We start from the raw sequence: 17,157 nt of genomic DNA, 5'->3' as shown, positions 1-17,157 counted from the left end.
GGAAGTATGTCTCTGCCTTAAAGACATTTACTAACTCACTGAAAATAAAAATGAACAAGAAAAGAATGAAATGGTATGATGTAGACCATAATTCAAAGTAAAGTAGAAATACACACAGGCTAAACCAGCAAGAAAAGCTTCAGGCAGGAAGGTTACCCTGAACTAAGCCTTAGAGAGGGGAAGGATTTGGCATGTGGAAAGGAGAAAAGAGGGCTTTTAAAGCAGGAGAGGAAGATGTGGGGAAGGGGTGTGTATTGACAATAGGTGACTGACTTGAGGAAAAGGAGGATTTGGTTTCAGAAATACAGAGATATGAAACTGGGCAGATGCAGTACTGGCGGATTAGAGGAAGCCTCGGATGCCACACTGAGCAGACTGGTTTTGATCTACAGGAAGTAAGGCACTGCTGCTCAACTTTTGTCTACCTATTTAAATCCTAGTAATAGTAAGATTCCATTCAGCGACCATTTTCTGTGTGTCAGATATAACCCTCTTATTATCTCCATTTTGCAGATAAGGAAGTAGTCTTAAAGCTATACTTCTCAACCTTTTTCATGTCTTGGCATTCCCAGAAAATAATATTTGCATGGTATACCAGAGTAAAGAGAAGACACTACTCAGAGTTGGCATCAACCAACCCTAGGAGATCTAGCTGCCCTAGGCCACAGCTGACTGCCCCAAGGGCTAAAGGGGCTCATATCTTGACACACCTGGAACCTATCTAAAGCCACAGGGTTGTGAAGCTCTAGCTTAGAGAGACTGGCAGCTTAGTAGTTAAGAACTTGAACTCTGGAGTCAGACAATCCTGACAAGTTAACTTGTCTTAAGGTCACACAGCTAGTTAAGTGAGTGGTGGCGCCAGGAATGTAAGGTAAAATGGAGTTGTGTACCACCATCCTTCGACGCCTACCTGGAGCCAATCTTTACTTTATATCTTTCCTTGACTACGTGGACCCTGATGAAAACCTGCGGTGTATCACTTAATACGTGATTTTAAACTGTCTTATATATATACTTGTATTTTTCTGTCCAACTCAAATTACATACCCCTAAATGTAGCAATCTTGTCTTCTCCACACCCTGCTGGTACCAGTGACACTAGGTACCTAGAAAGTCAGTACTTAAATTAAGTGGAATGATGAGAGTAATATTTTAAAAACACAGTGGCCATAGTTTATAGACTAGGTTGGAAAAAAAGAAATCAGAGACAAAAAGCCCAGTTAAAAGGCACGGATTAGGGTGGTACAATGGATAAAAGGTAAAATACCAAAAGATTAGCACCACACTGGAAGAATCAAAAAAAGGAGTTAATAATTGATTAGAGTAAGTCACCCATGACTTGAAAGTTTTGTGTCTAAGGGCTGAGGAACTAAAGAAACCCACACTACAGATGTGGAGCTGGAGGTGAAAACGCTGAGCTGCAGTGGAAGATTCAGGAATCAATTCGGTAAGGCATTACAGATGGAGAGCTAACAGTGGTTAGCTCAGGGGTGGTTAGCTGAAGCCCTCAAAGAGAATGAGTTTGCCTAGCTCAAAGAAATTTGAGTTTAATTTACATGTCTTACTACAATGAAGGAGTGCCTGATGAGCTTCTAAGCTTATAGGATCTATGTAGATCTGTGCGGGTGAAGATATGCCCTTCTTTTAAGTTCTCAGAATGTCTTAATTGAAACTTAGAATTATAAGGTATCTTATAATTACATAAATGATGGCAGAAAAGTGTTTTTAATTTTAAATGGCAAATTAAGAATCATACTTCAGGGTTCAAGTTTAAACAACTTGGGGTTTTAATCATAATTAACTTACCATATAGAGAGATGAGAAAAAGTCATAGTTTGTGTGTTAAGCTGTGGCCATGAATTTATATAGGACCTATATACATATCAAGTGTGTATCACTTTTAATTATTTCAAATGGGTGTTAAGTATCCACTCTGTGCAAAAGACCTGCCAGATGCTGTGAGGTTCACACCTGCAGTAGGAGGGGCTCCCAATCTCATGCAGGAAACAGACCCATGTATGAATCCTTTCCTGCAGCACCCCCATGAGGCAGCATTACCATTTATAAAGGGAGAACCTGACGTTTGGGTAAGCTAAGTATAACTCCTCCTCCATTTCCCACTTAGTACTGGCCTCTTCTTTCTAAATACAAGGAAATTGATTCACTTTAAAGGAATTGCAGGCAAGAAAGTAAAAAAAGGCCATCTTCCAACAGAACGGTACAATGACCAGGAAATTTGCAAAGTACTGAAACCTAATCTCAGGTAAGAAATAGTAAAGAGAAAATAGAGTAAAACAAAATCATTGTGACTCATTAGTAGATTAGATGAGTAGATCTAAGAGGCAGATCAAAATGTTAAGTAAACGTATATTGAATTAAACAGCTTTCTCCACGGTAGGCAATGGAGAAAGCCCCCAGAGCAGCCAAGTGCATCTGAAGTTCCTACGCATGGCCTGCAGTACTTACTCTGTACTCCCCGAGAGCAAAGTGGCAAGTTGCTAGCTGGATGAGTGCTCTCTGGTGTTCCAGGGTCCCCTGTCCAGTGATCTGTGGCTGAGGAAGTGAGCCTTGGAGAGCTGCTAAATGATGTAAGCTGGCTATCGCCTTTTTATACTGACCCTTAGAAAGACATAACAGCAAGGAGGGAAAGAAACATAGCCAGAGTTAACTAAGCAACTAGCAAGCAACTACACATAACGTACTGTTGCTTTATCACCTGAGGAGGAGAAAGGAGACTTGGAACACAATCAAACTAATTAAAGCTAGATGGAGGTTCTATATCCCATTTTCTAAGTATGGTCTTCAGTCTTAAGACTAAACAAAATTACACAAGCCCTTTGATAAAGTACATTTTGGATACACCATTTCTTTAGGAATATTTTCTATTAACACGACTTCTTTTCTATGAAGGCTGTGAGCTGCAACCTGTCATTTCAATGATGAAGTTGAAAACTATCTCAGTGAACTATCTATTCTCTCCATTCCAGATATAAGGCGCTCAAGTACAGCACAGCAAGGCAGAGGAGGAGGAGTAAGAAGTACTCACCTTTTACTGAAAAGTGAAAAATCTTACTTTTACACAGGGCTGTGACTGGACAAACCACAAGTAACAGAAAATGCAGACTTGTCATTTTGAAGTTATTTTGAGATGGCAGAAGGCCATAACCCCTGAGCCATTGAAAACAACCTTTCTAAACGAGCATGGATTAGTACGCAGGGGGAACTCAGCATATCCTGCACATTAAAGTTGGTTCACAACAAAAATCATTCTGTTACAGGTATCTGAGGTACGTATTATTTTACCTGATAGATGATCATATCAGTGAGGAAGATTCTTAACCAAAGCCAAGTGTCTGTCTTCCATGCCAAACAAATTCTCGTAAATTCTGAGTGAGAATTCAAAAACAAATTTACTAAAAAAACATGTAACACAGAAACACAAAGCAAAATTAACAAGCCCAGCAAGAGAGAACAATGGTCAAGATGGAAAATTACCAAGAAATGTATAGTAACTTTTGACTTTGATTTCCAAAACAATATTCTAGAAATTCTATTAGGAAGTAAAGTTAGAACATAACACTTATCAGTAATATGCAAACAATGTTTTTATTAGGCAACAACATTTACTAAGTACCATATGCCAAAAACTGTTCAAACTGCTTTTCATATATTACCTTCTTAATATTTTAAAATGCTCTGCTTTTCCCAGAATAAGATCCTGTCTTATTTTCACCCAGTTAAAGTAACTGGGTGACATTAAGACCAAAAATTCTCCCCCAAACTCCATTATCTTATACCCTCAGAGCAGAAGTAAATGGTTACTTGAATCTTAATAACTAATTAGGTATCCTGCTCAAAAAAGAATCCTATAAAATGTGTGAACTATTGTCATCAATTAAATTAACCATCAGTGGCTTGACATTTTAAAAAGTATAGTAATATTTTAAGACCAATTATTTTATATAAAAAAATTAAGCAGCACCAATACGACAAACACATTCTTACCCTTGTCAAGGAAATCTAGAGAATAGAGCAACTCCCAGCTCTCCCTGGCCAATTTAAAGCTTTCTAAAACTTCAATCGAGTTAGTAAGTTCTGCTTTATTGACTACGACGTGACGATTCCTTCCTTTTGCAGAACAGTCTTCGTCATCGGAACTCTGCTTATGTGAAAAACAGAATTCGAAGTTATAAACAGCATTATGTTTGTTGCTGCCTATTCTGATTATTAATATCGAAGGATACTATCATGAGGATAAGAAAATTTTTTGAACTTAAAAATCTAGCTTTGAAAATTAATACAAAATTTTAATCTTTTTACGTTCACACAATCAATTTTTAAAAAATTTTTATTGTGGTAAAATATATACTACATACATTTTGCCATTTTAACTATTTTTAAGTGTACAACTCAGTGACATTACATTCACAATACTGTGTAACCTCACACGTTCAATTTTTACTTTTAAAGTTAAGTTTATTTTTTTTTCTGGTAATAAATTCAAAGCTTATGTTGGCTTAAGAGCAAAGCCATGCAGTTAAAATTTCTAATAATTTAAAAACATATCAATTTTATAAAAGCTAAAAATGAGATTTTTACCCTGAGAGGTACAGCTTAAGTCGCTTCTGTTTTATGGTTTACTTTTTCCAACATGTGGTATTATTCAATTTGCTTCCAAATAATGATATATCATGTAGTGGTATAAAATTAAAGCCTGAGTTCCCTCAGGAATAATGTCAGAGAAAAGACTTACTTGTCTTTTGCTCAATGCACATTGGTCCTTTCCAATGGAAACCCTTCTTTTTAGTTCTGTTTCCCATCAATGCAAGGTGTCCACTCAGGAATTAATCTGTCTGCACTTACCTAGTAATGTCCTATGTATTTTATGAGAAAGAGTTCTACTCTTGCTCTTCACCTCAAGTAATAGAAATGGGAGACAGAGAAGAACTAGGAAGAAAAGAGAGGGCTGCAGATAGGCACATTTCTCATCATGCCCAGGGTCCAGGAAAATGATTCATAGGATGAACGGGAGGGGAGAAAGGTGACTGAGCATATGGGAGAAGAGGAGAGAAAAGGTTTCTGGCTCCCATAGGCATTTCAACCACAGCCGAGGTGGGCACAACCTGCGGGCCAACCCCAGCCCTGTTTTTGTAAGTAGAGTCTTACCGAACACAGCCACATCATCTCTTCACGTACTGTCTGGGGCTTTTCTCACACTGTAACAGCAGAGTTGCGTACGGCCAGCAAAGCCTGAAATATTTATTATCTGGCCCTTTATAGGAAAACTTTGCTGACTTCTGAACCAGAGCATCTATACTTTCATGTTTCACATTGGGCCTCCACTAAAAGTTTTATTGAAAGAATGGGTTCCTCTGCTTAAAAAAAAAGTTTGAAAATCACTGTCCTGCACAAGCTTGCTGCCTGGCCACACTGGATGGTTACATTCGATTGCCACAATCTGATGCTCTTCACATTCTCTGGCCTGTTGCATTTTTGTGCAAACGGTTTCTTCTCAACAAAATCTATCTACCAATTCCAACTGACAAAACCGTTTACACCCTTCAAGGCTGATGTCAAACGCTGACCTCCTTCATAAAATCTTTTTGGCATCTCCCCGTGGGTTGTAACTTACTTCCTACCCTGAACACCTTGGCACTTCCCATTCTGAGGCCAGTATATATCCCAGTGCCAGGCTTAGATGTCCAATGCAGTTTTTTATGTTTTGTTTTTTAAATTTAATCAATACCATTCAGCCAAAACAGGTATAAATAACTTATACCAGGATGTCTCGGCCTTAGCACTACTGACCTTTTGGGTCGGACAGTTCTCTTTCGTAGGAGGAGGTTCTGTGAATCTTAGGACATTTAGCAGCATCCCTGGCCTCTACTTACTAGATGCAAACAACAACCCTTCCCCACCCAATTGTGACAATTAAAATGTCTCCAGAATGCCAAACATCCCCTGGAGGGCAATGCTGCCTGCAGTTGAGAACCTCTGAGATATACAGGAATTATATTTTATAACTATAAAACCTAAGCTTTATCGTTTTAGCTCCACAGCCATATTTAACAAAGCCTCATCTCTAGCAAACCACAAACATAATCTTTGAATAATTATATCTGAAAGGATTACCATGGTTTTTTCTCTTCCCTCAGCTAGTTTCCTCTTTTTGTGTATGTGTTTATTACGATCGATTTCTACGTCACCATACACATTTGACACATCCTCAAGAAGAACAAGTGGAATTTGGCTCGGGGCATTAGGACCTATGGATGGGGGGAACACAACAAATATTGAAAAATGTAGCAAGGAAGAGAATACTTATTACCAGGAGGAAGTTTACCAAACTGTCACTTGAAAATACAGGTTATTAAAAAAACATTCCATTTGATCCCAGTCAGGTACACAAACAAGTTTATATCCATAAGAAAAAAAAAACTATAGATATATACGAAACTGATAATAAGGGTTCTCTCTCAGTGGTAGATTACAAATGGTATTTCCTTCTTTGTATTTGTTCTTATGTACCTGTAAATATTACAATGAATAAAACCAAACCCGTTGCTGTCGATTCTGACAGCAATATGAACCATTAAATTACCAAAAAACTACAAAATTACATGTATATTATGGTTACAAATTCCAAACAAAATCTGAATATGTGAAAGGTTAAAAGGCAATTTACAAAAATATGACCTGTGTCATACTAAAAGGATTGTGGATGATTTTACCCTCATATTTCTAATTTTTAAACTTTGTAGAAAATATATATATGATTTTTTTGCGGGGGGGGCCTATTGTGAGATCTTTGTGAAATCTACTTCAACACTTCGCTATGCCTGTTGTTTTTTCAAAACAGAGGCATTTAATATCTGGGTCTCGTTTCACAGTAATACTACATCCTTTGATATAGAAAGTTTTAATGCAAATGTACTTACATAAAAAGTACCACCAATAAATAAATAAGTAAATAAAAACCACTGGCACCATTCTGCAGTTATTTGGATCCAAGATCAGCAGCTAAAGTAAACATTTAAATTCTCCTCACCATCCTCACTGAGGCTACCTTTAAAATTTGGGGGTACCTTTAAAATTCTTAAACCAACCTTGGAACAGAGATGGCTGTATGCTGTTGACGTACTGGAATGCATTCTTAAAGAAGACCAACATAGTGGAATAAACCACTTGGTTTTTATATTTTGCATGAGCTTCATTATCAAAGTTGTTCATGTATCTGCAGAGATCCTTCATTCTATGCAAAATATCACCATAGCTTCTGAAAGATGAAGGATGATAAAACTTATTCAATTACACTGGGCTTGTCAGCAAAAGGTGTAAAAAAAAACCACTGGTAGAACCAATACCAATAAAACCATTATTTTTACCACATGTAGCTTTAAACCTGTTGCCATCAAGTTGATTCCAGTTCATAGTGACCATATGGGACGGAGTAGAACTGCCTCAATAGGGTTTCTAAGAAGTGGCTGGTAGATTCGAACTGCCAACTCCTTGGTTAGCAGCTGAGCTCTTAACCACTGTACCACCAGGGCCCAAATATAGCTCTAGGCATACAAAATTCTCTATTGTTGCTCATTAGTTGCTATTGAGTCGATTCTGACTCATGGTAGCCCCACGTGTCGAAGAGCAGAACTGTGCTGCATGGGGTTTTCATGGTCGTGGCCTTTCAGAGGTAGATCACCAGGCCTTTCTCCTGAGGAGACTCTGAGTGGATCAGAGCTACCAACCTCCTGGTTAGTAACCCAACCCATAGTAGCTGAGTGAGTAACCATTCATACTACCCAGGGACTCCTATTGTCTGCATATCGTGGCAAATTTCCCCTTCTGAATTAGGACTACGATCGGAGAAAGAAATCAGGACACAAACATGCCAAGTGGCCTTTCTTTCCTCTGAACTGCCAAGGAGAACTTCAAACTCTACATCATCTTAAGAGTTCATACTTCAGTTAGGAATCCTTTAATAAAGTGGAAAACTACGTCAATGTCCTTGGCATAATACAAAGTGTAACAGCTTGCCCAAAGAGAAGCATACCCATACATTATACACTTTAAAAAAAGTGTTTCTGCATTGTACAAGGATTCTGAGATTATGCAATCCCAAGATTTGATAGGTCATTTCAGAAATAAATGATTTTTTACCGTCTTCCTTTATCCATCTGCCATTCACACCTCATTCCAACAACATTCAAAATCTTAAACAACCTCTCCCAGGGGTCTACGATCTGAGATGATTTTTCAGTTAGTCCTTCTATGATGTACTTCTGAGAGCTACGTTTGCTGGGTGACATTAAATCAGATGTATCTTGGGTACCTGCGATTTGAGAAAAAAGTAGCCTACAATTAACATTAGCATTTACTATTTATGTGGTAATTGATAGACAAAGACTAATGTCTGATTTCTATTCAAAAAACAGGAGCACAGAATCCCAACAGGTTGTATGTTTTGTTCAAGGACACACAACTGGCCAATGGCATAAGGAAGTGAATTTTGAGTTGTACCACATGTATCAAGTTCAGTGCACTAAAGTTATAGTTCAGCAAAGCAGACTGTTTCAATTAAGGTTCAACCGGTTCCAGAAAAGTCTCATCTCTTAACTGCGGCATTATTTCCTAGGTTTCTTTTTTTTTTTTTTTAAGGTTTCACATTTTGGAAACACTATCAAACTGGTATGCATCCAAAGGAGGATACGTAGAATGATGAGGCATTCCCAAATTTGAAATTTTACTAATGTTTGTCTAAATAAAATTTCAGACTATTCACACTTACCTTGATGTTGATTTTCTGTCTGAGTAGACCTAGTGACATAATTGATATAAAATTCAGCTGCTTTGTTCAAGTACTTATATAATAAATTGGCAGGCAATCGAACATCATGGTTATTAATTATTAAAGGAAGGACATCACAAACTGTTAAAGGGGAAAAAAAAAAAATGATTAGGTTGTTTGTCTACCCTAAGGTTCCAGCAAAAACAAGATATATTTTAGAGTTCGTTTAATATGGTAATGTAGTATCTTAAAATCCCAAACAAAAAAACTCTTTTTGGTACATTTATTTAAAAGTCACTGGGCAGAGGGACATCAGTGGATAGAGTCAAGGAGGAAACACCCAGGTAGAGTCTACATTACTGGTAAGGCTCTAGTTCTTAAGCTGGGTGGTAGGTTCAGATGTTTATTACACTTCACACTTACATATGTAGTTATATACCTTTTTTCAGAGATACCAAATATTATATAGTAAAAATTTAGAAGTTTCTTAAAATGCCTTCTAGATAGAGAAAAAATTATGCAATAATGTGAAGAACTCCTTTGCTTTCTATACATACAAGTTTTCTTACCAAACAATTTTCTAAAGCAGTTAACAGGAGATTCTTGTTCTTCAATAGTTTCGGCCTCTAATAATGCCTCCCCAAGGCCAACCTGTTTCAAAATGAAATTAATCATTTAAAAATGTGTTAAAGTGTAAGATGTCAGAATTACATGAAGCAGTGTATTTTTGTATTTATCACATAGCTGTATATTCCAATTTCCCCAAGAAATTAAACATTCTCATTTAAAAAATTAGAAAATAAAAGAATGCATTAGCAACACAGCTCAGGAGGGAATTCATCCGATGACTTGCTTACTTTGTCTTGGTTATTTGCCTCTAAACCAGCAAATTTAAAACGTTAAAAAAATGTCTATAGAAACTAAAGGAAAGCATTGGAACTAGAATTAGAACAATAATGGAGATGCAGAGATTTTTTTTAAGAAGTGTGGACACTAACTTTATTCTCTACATCAAGATGTATTAAAAACATCACTTTCAAGAGTTCTCAGGAGTAGGTGGTCATACAGCGTGGGCTAGGCTGGACAGAACTGTTGGAGTTTTAAGGACACCTCTCCATTACTGATGCCCTGTTGTGTGCTGTCAAGATGATTCTGATTCATAGCGACCCTGCTCAGAGGACAGAATAGAACCACCCCACAGGGTTTCCTGGGCTGTAATCTTTATAGGAGCAGATTGCCAAGTCTTTTCTCCCATGGAGCCACTGACCTTTCGATTAGCAGCTGAGCGCTTAGCCATTGCGCGACCAGGGCTCCTTATACTGATGCCCTACCGTAGTAGAAAGTCTGCTCATCAAAATCCACCAAGCCGTTTGCATTGTCTTCCTTGCAACCACACAGGGATGATAAATGGTACAGGTGGAACAATGTGAAACATCACATAAAAGTCAGAGTAATGACCAGCAAGTGTTTTGGACTGAATAGCATCCCAGATCTGTTCACCTGGAACCTCAGAATGTGGTCTTATATGGACTTTGCAGATGTAATTACTTCAGATAAGGTCATACTCGATGGGGCGGGGGGGTTTCCTAGCCAATCACTAGTATTATATGAAGCAAGGAGAAAGATACACGGGGAAAAGGCCAAGTGATGATGGAGACAGAGACAGGAGCAACGCAGCTGCAGGCCAAAGAATGCCAAAGACTGACTGTAGACACCAGAAGCTAGAAAAAGGCAAGAAGAATTCTCTCCCAGTCTTCAGACGGAGAAAGCATGGCCCTGCTGACACCTTGATTTTGTACTTCTAGCCTCCAGAATTGTGAGAGAATAAATTCCTGTTGTTCTAAACCACCCATTTGTGGTACATTGTTATGGCATCCTTAGGGAACCAATACAGCGAGGTAGGGAGGAAGTTAACCAGGGTCTGAAGCCAGAAAAAATGGCAAGAGGAAGAATAAGCAAGAGAGTTTGAATTAATAAGAGTTAATGATGTGAATCCAGACTCTACCACTTACTGGCTATGGGAAGTCACTGAACACACCTAAGAATCAGAACCGGTATCCTCATCTACAAAGTGGGATACTCTCTACCTCTTGGGGCCTGGGACGATAGAAGGAGATACCTAGCAATTAACAATGCCTACCAACAGGACTCATTCATTATTGCAGATGTAGGGAAGGGGCAGGAATAAAGGGAAAACAGTATCCATAGGGCAGAGGCACGTGAAAAACATATCTGTTAAGACTATAAGCTATGCCTCTCACTTAAGTTCAAACACATTGTTGAATACAACGGGATAAGATTATTTTTTAAAAACTTTACAGATTGTAAATAAATAGTATCAACACTTATTGACTGTTTTCATACTACTGATAAGACCACCTTTCTTTTTTTTAAATTAAAATATTTTACTGTGTTTCTGGTGAAAGTTTACATAGCAAATTACATTTCCATTTAACAGTTTCTACACAATTTATTCAGTGACATTGGTTACATTTTTTACAGTGTGTCAGCTTTCTCATTATTTCTGTTCTGGTTGTTCCATTTCCAATAATCTAGTTTCCCTGCCCCCTTGCTTTCTTGCCTTTGTTTTTGAGCGAATATTGACCATTTGGTCTCATGGAGAAGATTTTTTAAATGAGCACAGTGCTCAGAGGTGCCACTCTTCATTCTGTGAGCCACTGTTATTTAGCTAAAAGATGACCTTATGGAATAGTCTGGGTTCAAGGTTTAAAGAGTACCTCTGGGCAACAGTCTTGGGGAGTCCTCCAGTCTCACTGGTCCAGTAAGTCTGGACTTTTTAAGCACTGGAGTTTTGTTCCACAATTTGCTCTCATGCTATCAGAATCCATCTATTGTGTTCCTGATCAGAACAGTAGGTAGTGGTAGCCAGGCACCATCTAATTCTACTAGTGTCGGGGTAGATGAGGTCGTGGTTTGTGTAGACTATTAGTCCTGTGGACTCGTTTCTTCTGAGTTTTTCGGTTCCTTCTTTCTCTTTTTACTCCAGATGCACACAGTTATATCTCAGACGGCCACTCACAAGCTTTTAAGACCGCACACGCAACTCACCAAGCTAGGATGTAGAGCATAAACTGTATGTACTATATTATGTCAAATGACTGAGTTGTCCCACAAGACTATGGTCCTAAGCCTTCAGATCCTGTAAACCAATCCTGCGAGGTGTTTGGTTAAGTCTAGGAGATATCCCGTGTTTGTGCCCCCTGTGCTTCATTTTATATATTAAGGTATATGGATGCATACACTTGCATACAGGTACATCTATACATACCCACATACATATACACATATACATACCTATACACTTCTATACATACTTATATACAGATGTAACTATACTCCTATTTTTTAGCTGTTGCTGCACAGTTGTGTATGTCATAGCATTTACCAAAAACGTCCTTTTTTCTGCATATTTCTTAGTGACATCATTTATCTTGGTCAAGCTATACACCCTTTACCCACTGATAAGACAACTTCTAATGGAAATGTATAAAGTTTGATAACAGTGATATCCTTCTATTTTTACTAACAAAGATTCCTTGATCTTACCCAGTGCTCCTCACAATCTCTGCTTTAGTAAATGCTATTGCTCCTAACCATACTGATGAATCTGTTGATGATCAATTTTAGTTTCTCTTAAAGAAAAGGAAAGGATCAAATCTTACCCCGTGTTGCACCACTGTTTCAGGGAAGCGCCTCAAAAGTAGAAGCAACATTTCTGATCGCTCCAAGGTGTTGAAGCATTGTTCTGTAACCTTTAGTAACATTTCACACTGGACTCGACCAGGAAGAGTTTCAAATAAACCTGTATGTAACACATTTCACTTTTAAAAGTTTTTGGAAGGTAAAAATTAAAGAAAGTACTGAAGCAAAAGTGTAAGGCATTAACATGTATAGAACAGTAAATACTACTTGAAGAATCACTGCTGTTGGGTTTCACCCACAACCTGGCAGGCTTTTGGGTCAGGCAGTACTTGACACAAGATGTTTGCTGAATGACCATAAAACATTTGGAGACCTTATTGGGTCCAGAAGACAATGATGCATGTGAAGGGTCACAACAGTGCTCATTACAGGCTAGGATGGAGCACACACTTGTTAAAGTTGAAATGACCAAAACCATCTACTTTCTTTTTTATCCAGAATTTGAAATCTTTTATTGGCTATAACAATGAGGTCATAGATTAATCAGTCATAAATGAAAGAGGAATGTCATAAAGTAATAAAAGTTTCTCTCCTGTTTTGTGGAGCTATGCCTCATCTATAGATGCTTTCTGATTACTTAAAAACCTGTTAAAAATATATTCAGCTACCTGGGCTCACTGAAAAATCCACATCCTTAAAGGAAGCTTCAAGAGTTCTAAGTAAACGCTTAAGAGAGCAGTTGACATCATTTGTAAAGTCTAGTTGCCAAGAATAAAACATATATATGAGTACTGACAGCACAGATGTGACTTTTCTGTGAAAATGTCAGATATAATTTGGTATTCCAGAAATGGCAATTTATGGACCGTTAAGTTGTCACTCCGTTCTTACTTCTTAAAAACTGGGTTTGTTTATCTTGTGAATCATTCCTTAATGCTGATGTAATAATGCTGATTTCTCTCCACACCACCGGCTGGTCTGGGAAATTCACAAACCTATTTTTAAAATGAATGCATCAAATTAAAATGTTAAAATTCTATATAGTATTATAAAAAGAAAGTAAGAACATTTATTCCAAGCGAAGACTTAGATGTGCCAAAACAAACCAAAATAAAGATACAAAAATAAAACACAACTAGTTAAGAAAACTGAGGATACTCACTGAAGTTTTTAGAGGTTTTTATAAGTGAGAAAACAAGTGACTATAATATATAAAGGACTTCTAAGAATCAACAAAATAAAACCATCCCAGAGAAAAAACTGGCAGAGGCAAATGACAAGTAGTCAAAGATAACATTTGAAAAGATGCTCAACCTTACCAGTAGTACGATTAATACAAATTAAAAAAAAAAAAAAAAAAAACAAGATACCATTTTCTATTACACTGACAAAATATTAAAAAGACTGGTAATATCCAATGTTAGCAAAGATACGGGAAAAGGGGCACTCTTATACGTCTGTAGTAAAAATGTGAACAGGAATAGTATTTTTTAGGAGAGCAATTTGACAGCATCTGTCAAAACTTAAAATGTGCATAGTCTTTGACTATGAAAATCTACGTCTATGGATCTACAGAAAAATACCAAAATATGGGCATGAAGTTGTTTACCGATACTCTGAATATGATTTCAAATAATTGTAAACTGCCTAGATGTCCATCAGTAGTTAGGAAATGCTTTGTGAGCATGAAAGAGAACGGAGTAGATCTCTACATACTGACATGGAAAGGGTTCCATTATAGTAAGTGAAGAAAGCAGGCTGTAGAATCAAATGCATATGATCTCATTTTTGTAATCTCCCCCCAAAGCTTATTTATACGTATTGTGTATGTATTTATATATAATGACCCCTGGTGGCACAATCCTTAAGCAACTGGCTGCTAACAAAAGGTTGGTGGTGCCAACCCACCCAGCCACTCTGCACAGTTCTACTCTGTTACACTTGGTTGCTATGGGTCGGAACCATAGCAACCCTATAGGACAGAATAGAACTGCCTTATACGGTTTCCAAGGAGTGGCTGGTGGATTCGAACTGCTGACCTTTTTGGTTAGCAGCCTGAGCTCTTAACCACTGCACCACTACAGATATACAGACAGATTTAGATAGATAGATAAACAGACAGATACAGATACACAAAACAACTATGGTGAGTTTAGAAAGGATTTTCACTTTTTATTCTCTATACTTCAGTATTGTTTGAACTTTTACAATGAGCTCATATTATTTCTAAAATAAAAACAATATTGGATAGAATGGTGCATAGTAATACATACGAACAGGCATAAAATAAGAATACGAAGACTTCTCTGCAAAAGTCATGTTAACAATTAATGAAAGGCCTACAGCATCACTAAGTACCAGAGATCTAGATGAACTTGAAGACGTTCCCCTAACTCAGTTCCCCAGACACAAAACCTCATGGGGAAACGCAGCGCGGTAGAAGTTGAAGCCCAGCATCGTCACTCACATGTCGTAGAGCAGTCTCCCAGCGGTGGCAGTGCGCTCTGCATTCCGCTCGATGGTGTACATCTCATACTGCAACAGACAGGCCACCCCCGGGCATTACCACCGGGCACTACCCCGGCCCGGGGCTGGTCCCAGCTGCCTTCACTGCGCACCCTCCCCGCGTGGGAGAGGGCCCAGAGGATACCCCTGCGGGTGACATGGTGCCCAACAGATGGGAGCCTGGGTGGACAGAAAGGCTTAGGAGTGCAACTCTCGGGCTCACTGCAACCCCTCGGTTCTCAGGATTAAATGGGCTGATGTCAAAAAAGTAGCAGGCGCTGACAAATGGCTGCCATTCTTTTGAATGAACGTTCGTCTACTGGGGTGGTGCGCCTCTGGGCCAGAAAACGTAACACTCCCCCACTAACCCCAGCCGACCTCTAGTGGGGTCTGCTCTGCTCAGGTGTTGGCCTCGCGGGGAGAGGGCGTGAGGAAGGTGTAGGAGCACCGGGGTGCGGGGCGGCAGAAACAGGGATGAGAAAAGGGCGGTTCGGACAGGAGGCAACCGGGCCCCAAGGCTGGCGCGGCCCCTGGCCCCGAGCGGCCCCAAGCGGCCCCGAGCGGCCGGGGAGCTGGGCGGTGCTCACGTTTCTGCGCGGGGCGGCCACACGCACGGCCCTGACCTCACCTGGATGTTAAAGTCGGCCGGGTAGAGGCTGCGGGCCGTGATCAGCCAAGCCTTGGCCGCCCACAGGTCCTGCTGCACCAACTCCCGGGCTCGCTGCACTAGGAACTCGCAGTCGCCCTGGGCAGACATGACCCAGGAGAAGGGGACCCCCCCCAGCCCCAAGCAGCCGGACCTTCCGGCTCCGGAACTCTGCCGCCGCGGGGGAGGCTACTGCGCATGTCTGAGGCCGCACAAATACAAACAGACTGGATCGGGAACGTTTTTCCGGGGTTTATGAATAGCTTCCTCCGGCGGCTCTCAGTACTACCAGGCCCCTTCCTCGGAGGAGGAGCTTGTGCTGGTGTATTGGCGCTCCCAGGTCACCTCCAAAATATGGAGAAGTGGATTCTCGCTCGTGGGGGTTCCAGCGTGACGCTAGTCAAGCCAGTGAGCATGCGCGGGAGCACAGAGTCGCTGGTTACCTGCCCCGGCCTTTGCAGCGTCCTGCGCTGTAGTTTTCCGGAGTCGCCGCTGCAGGTCTACGGCTAACCGGGCGTAGTGTGTGGTCCCCGGCTGTCTCCTGAGGTCTGGTACCTGGGACCAGGTTGGAAAAGTTTGTGACGAAAAGGCAGCGGGAACCCTCTTGTGTGACCCTGGAGAGCGGTCGAGGTGGAACTGCGCGGGAAGCTGCCTCGGCCCTGGAGGGTTTGAAAAACCTGCCCCACGGTCGCTTTGCTAGGGAATCGCTCTCGGTGACGGTCCTCGGCACAGAGGAGAATAATAATGCCTATTGTTTTGTCTGATGGTTTTTATCTTTCCTAAATATGTCCAAAGGAGCCTTGGTGGCGCAAACGGTTAAGCACCCGGATATTTGGAGCCAGCCAACTGCTCAGCGGGAGAAAGACCTGGCGATCGGCTACAGTAAAAAGTAAAAAAAAACCCCTCAAACCTGTTGCCATGGATTCAGATTCATAGTGACCTATAGGGTTTCCAAGGCTGTAAATCTTTGCGGACCTGGGGAGCAGCTCGGTTGGAAAGCCCACCTTTCAGTTAGCAGCTGAGCCCTTAACAGCTGTGCCACCGAGGCTCCTTCTGCATACAGATTACAGCCTAGAAAACCCCACGAGCCAGTTCTACTCTGTCATATGAGGTCGCTCAGAGTTGATTTAGAAGACAACATTGGGGCCATTATTTCCTGGCTTCAGAGAATGTGATGGAGCTGAAGCTGGGTTCGTAAGGATATATCATCTGGGTCCTGAGGTGTAAAGACAATAGCTAGGACAATCTAGGAAAACATCTTTTAGGGAATCCTTCAAATAAACAGAACACAAAAGACCCACGGATTTTCCACCTTTATCTTTTTTCTATTAGTATTTAGTGAATAGAAAATTTGTTGGCTCAATGAAGACCCTGTACTTACTGAAACCCATAGCAATGATCAAGAAAGACAACTCAAAATGTAGAATCCCGGTGACTTAACAGTTTCTAGCCGATGTATGAAAAGGTGAAGCTTTCAATGGTTTTGCCCGTTTTGTAATGTTAATACATTGTGATGATTCTGTAACACTCTTCCGACTGGGATAGAGACGTGGCTCTG

General features: G+C 40.0%; 1 protein-coding gene across 5 annotated transcripts in view; it reads right to left on the bottom strand.

The window, feature by feature from the left end:
- The window catches only part of INTS10 (integrator complex subunit 10), a 29,935-nt gene extending 14,109 nt beyond the window's left edge, over positions 1-15,826 (bottom strand). Inside the window, exons 1-12 of one of the 5 annotated variants that reach the window (XM_049866761.1) lie at positions 15,582-15,826; positions 14,916-14,983; positions 13,340-13,443; positions 12,469-12,608; positions 9,355-9,436; positions 8,786-8,926; positions 8,158-8,329; positions 7,107-7,276; positions 6,133-6,266; positions 4,006-4,162; positions 3,304-3,386; positions 2,467-2,619 (exon numbers count right to left, since the gene is read on the bottom strand). In XM_049866761.1, the coding sequence (XP_049722718.1) occupies positions 2,467-2,619; positions 3,304-3,386; positions 4,006-4,162; positions 6,133-6,266; positions 7,107-7,276; positions 8,158-8,329; positions 8,786-8,926; positions 9,355-9,436; positions 12,469-12,608; positions 13,340-13,443; positions 14,916-14,983; positions 15,582-15,710 (1,533 nt within the window). In that variant the 5' untranslated portion in view covers positions 15,711-15,826. Of the gene's footprint in view, positions 1-2,466; positions 2,620-3,303; positions 3,387-4,005; positions 4,163-6,132; positions 6,267-7,106; positions 7,277-8,157; positions 8,330-8,785; positions 8,927-9,354; positions 9,437-12,468; positions 12,609-13,339; positions 13,444-14,806; positions 14,984-15,581 lie in introns of all 5 variants that reach the window. The other 4 variants (XM_049866762.1, XM_049866764.1, XM_049866765.1 and 1 more) reach the window with 4 other exon arrangements.
- Between the last annotated feature and the right edge of the window lie 1,331 nt (positions 15,827-17,157).

The sequence above is a fragment of the Elephas maximus genome, chromosome 22 (genome assembly GCF_024166365.1).
Source record: "Elephas maximus indicus isolate mEleMax1 chromosome 22, mEleMax1 primary haplotype, whole genome shotgun sequence".
NCBI classification, from domain to species: domain Eukaryota; kingdom Metazoa; phylum Chordata; class Mammalia; order Proboscidea; family Elephantidae; genus Elephas; species Elephas maximus.
Note: the sequence above shows the minus strand (reverse complement) of the source record. Positions and strands in the feature narration are given on the sequence as shown.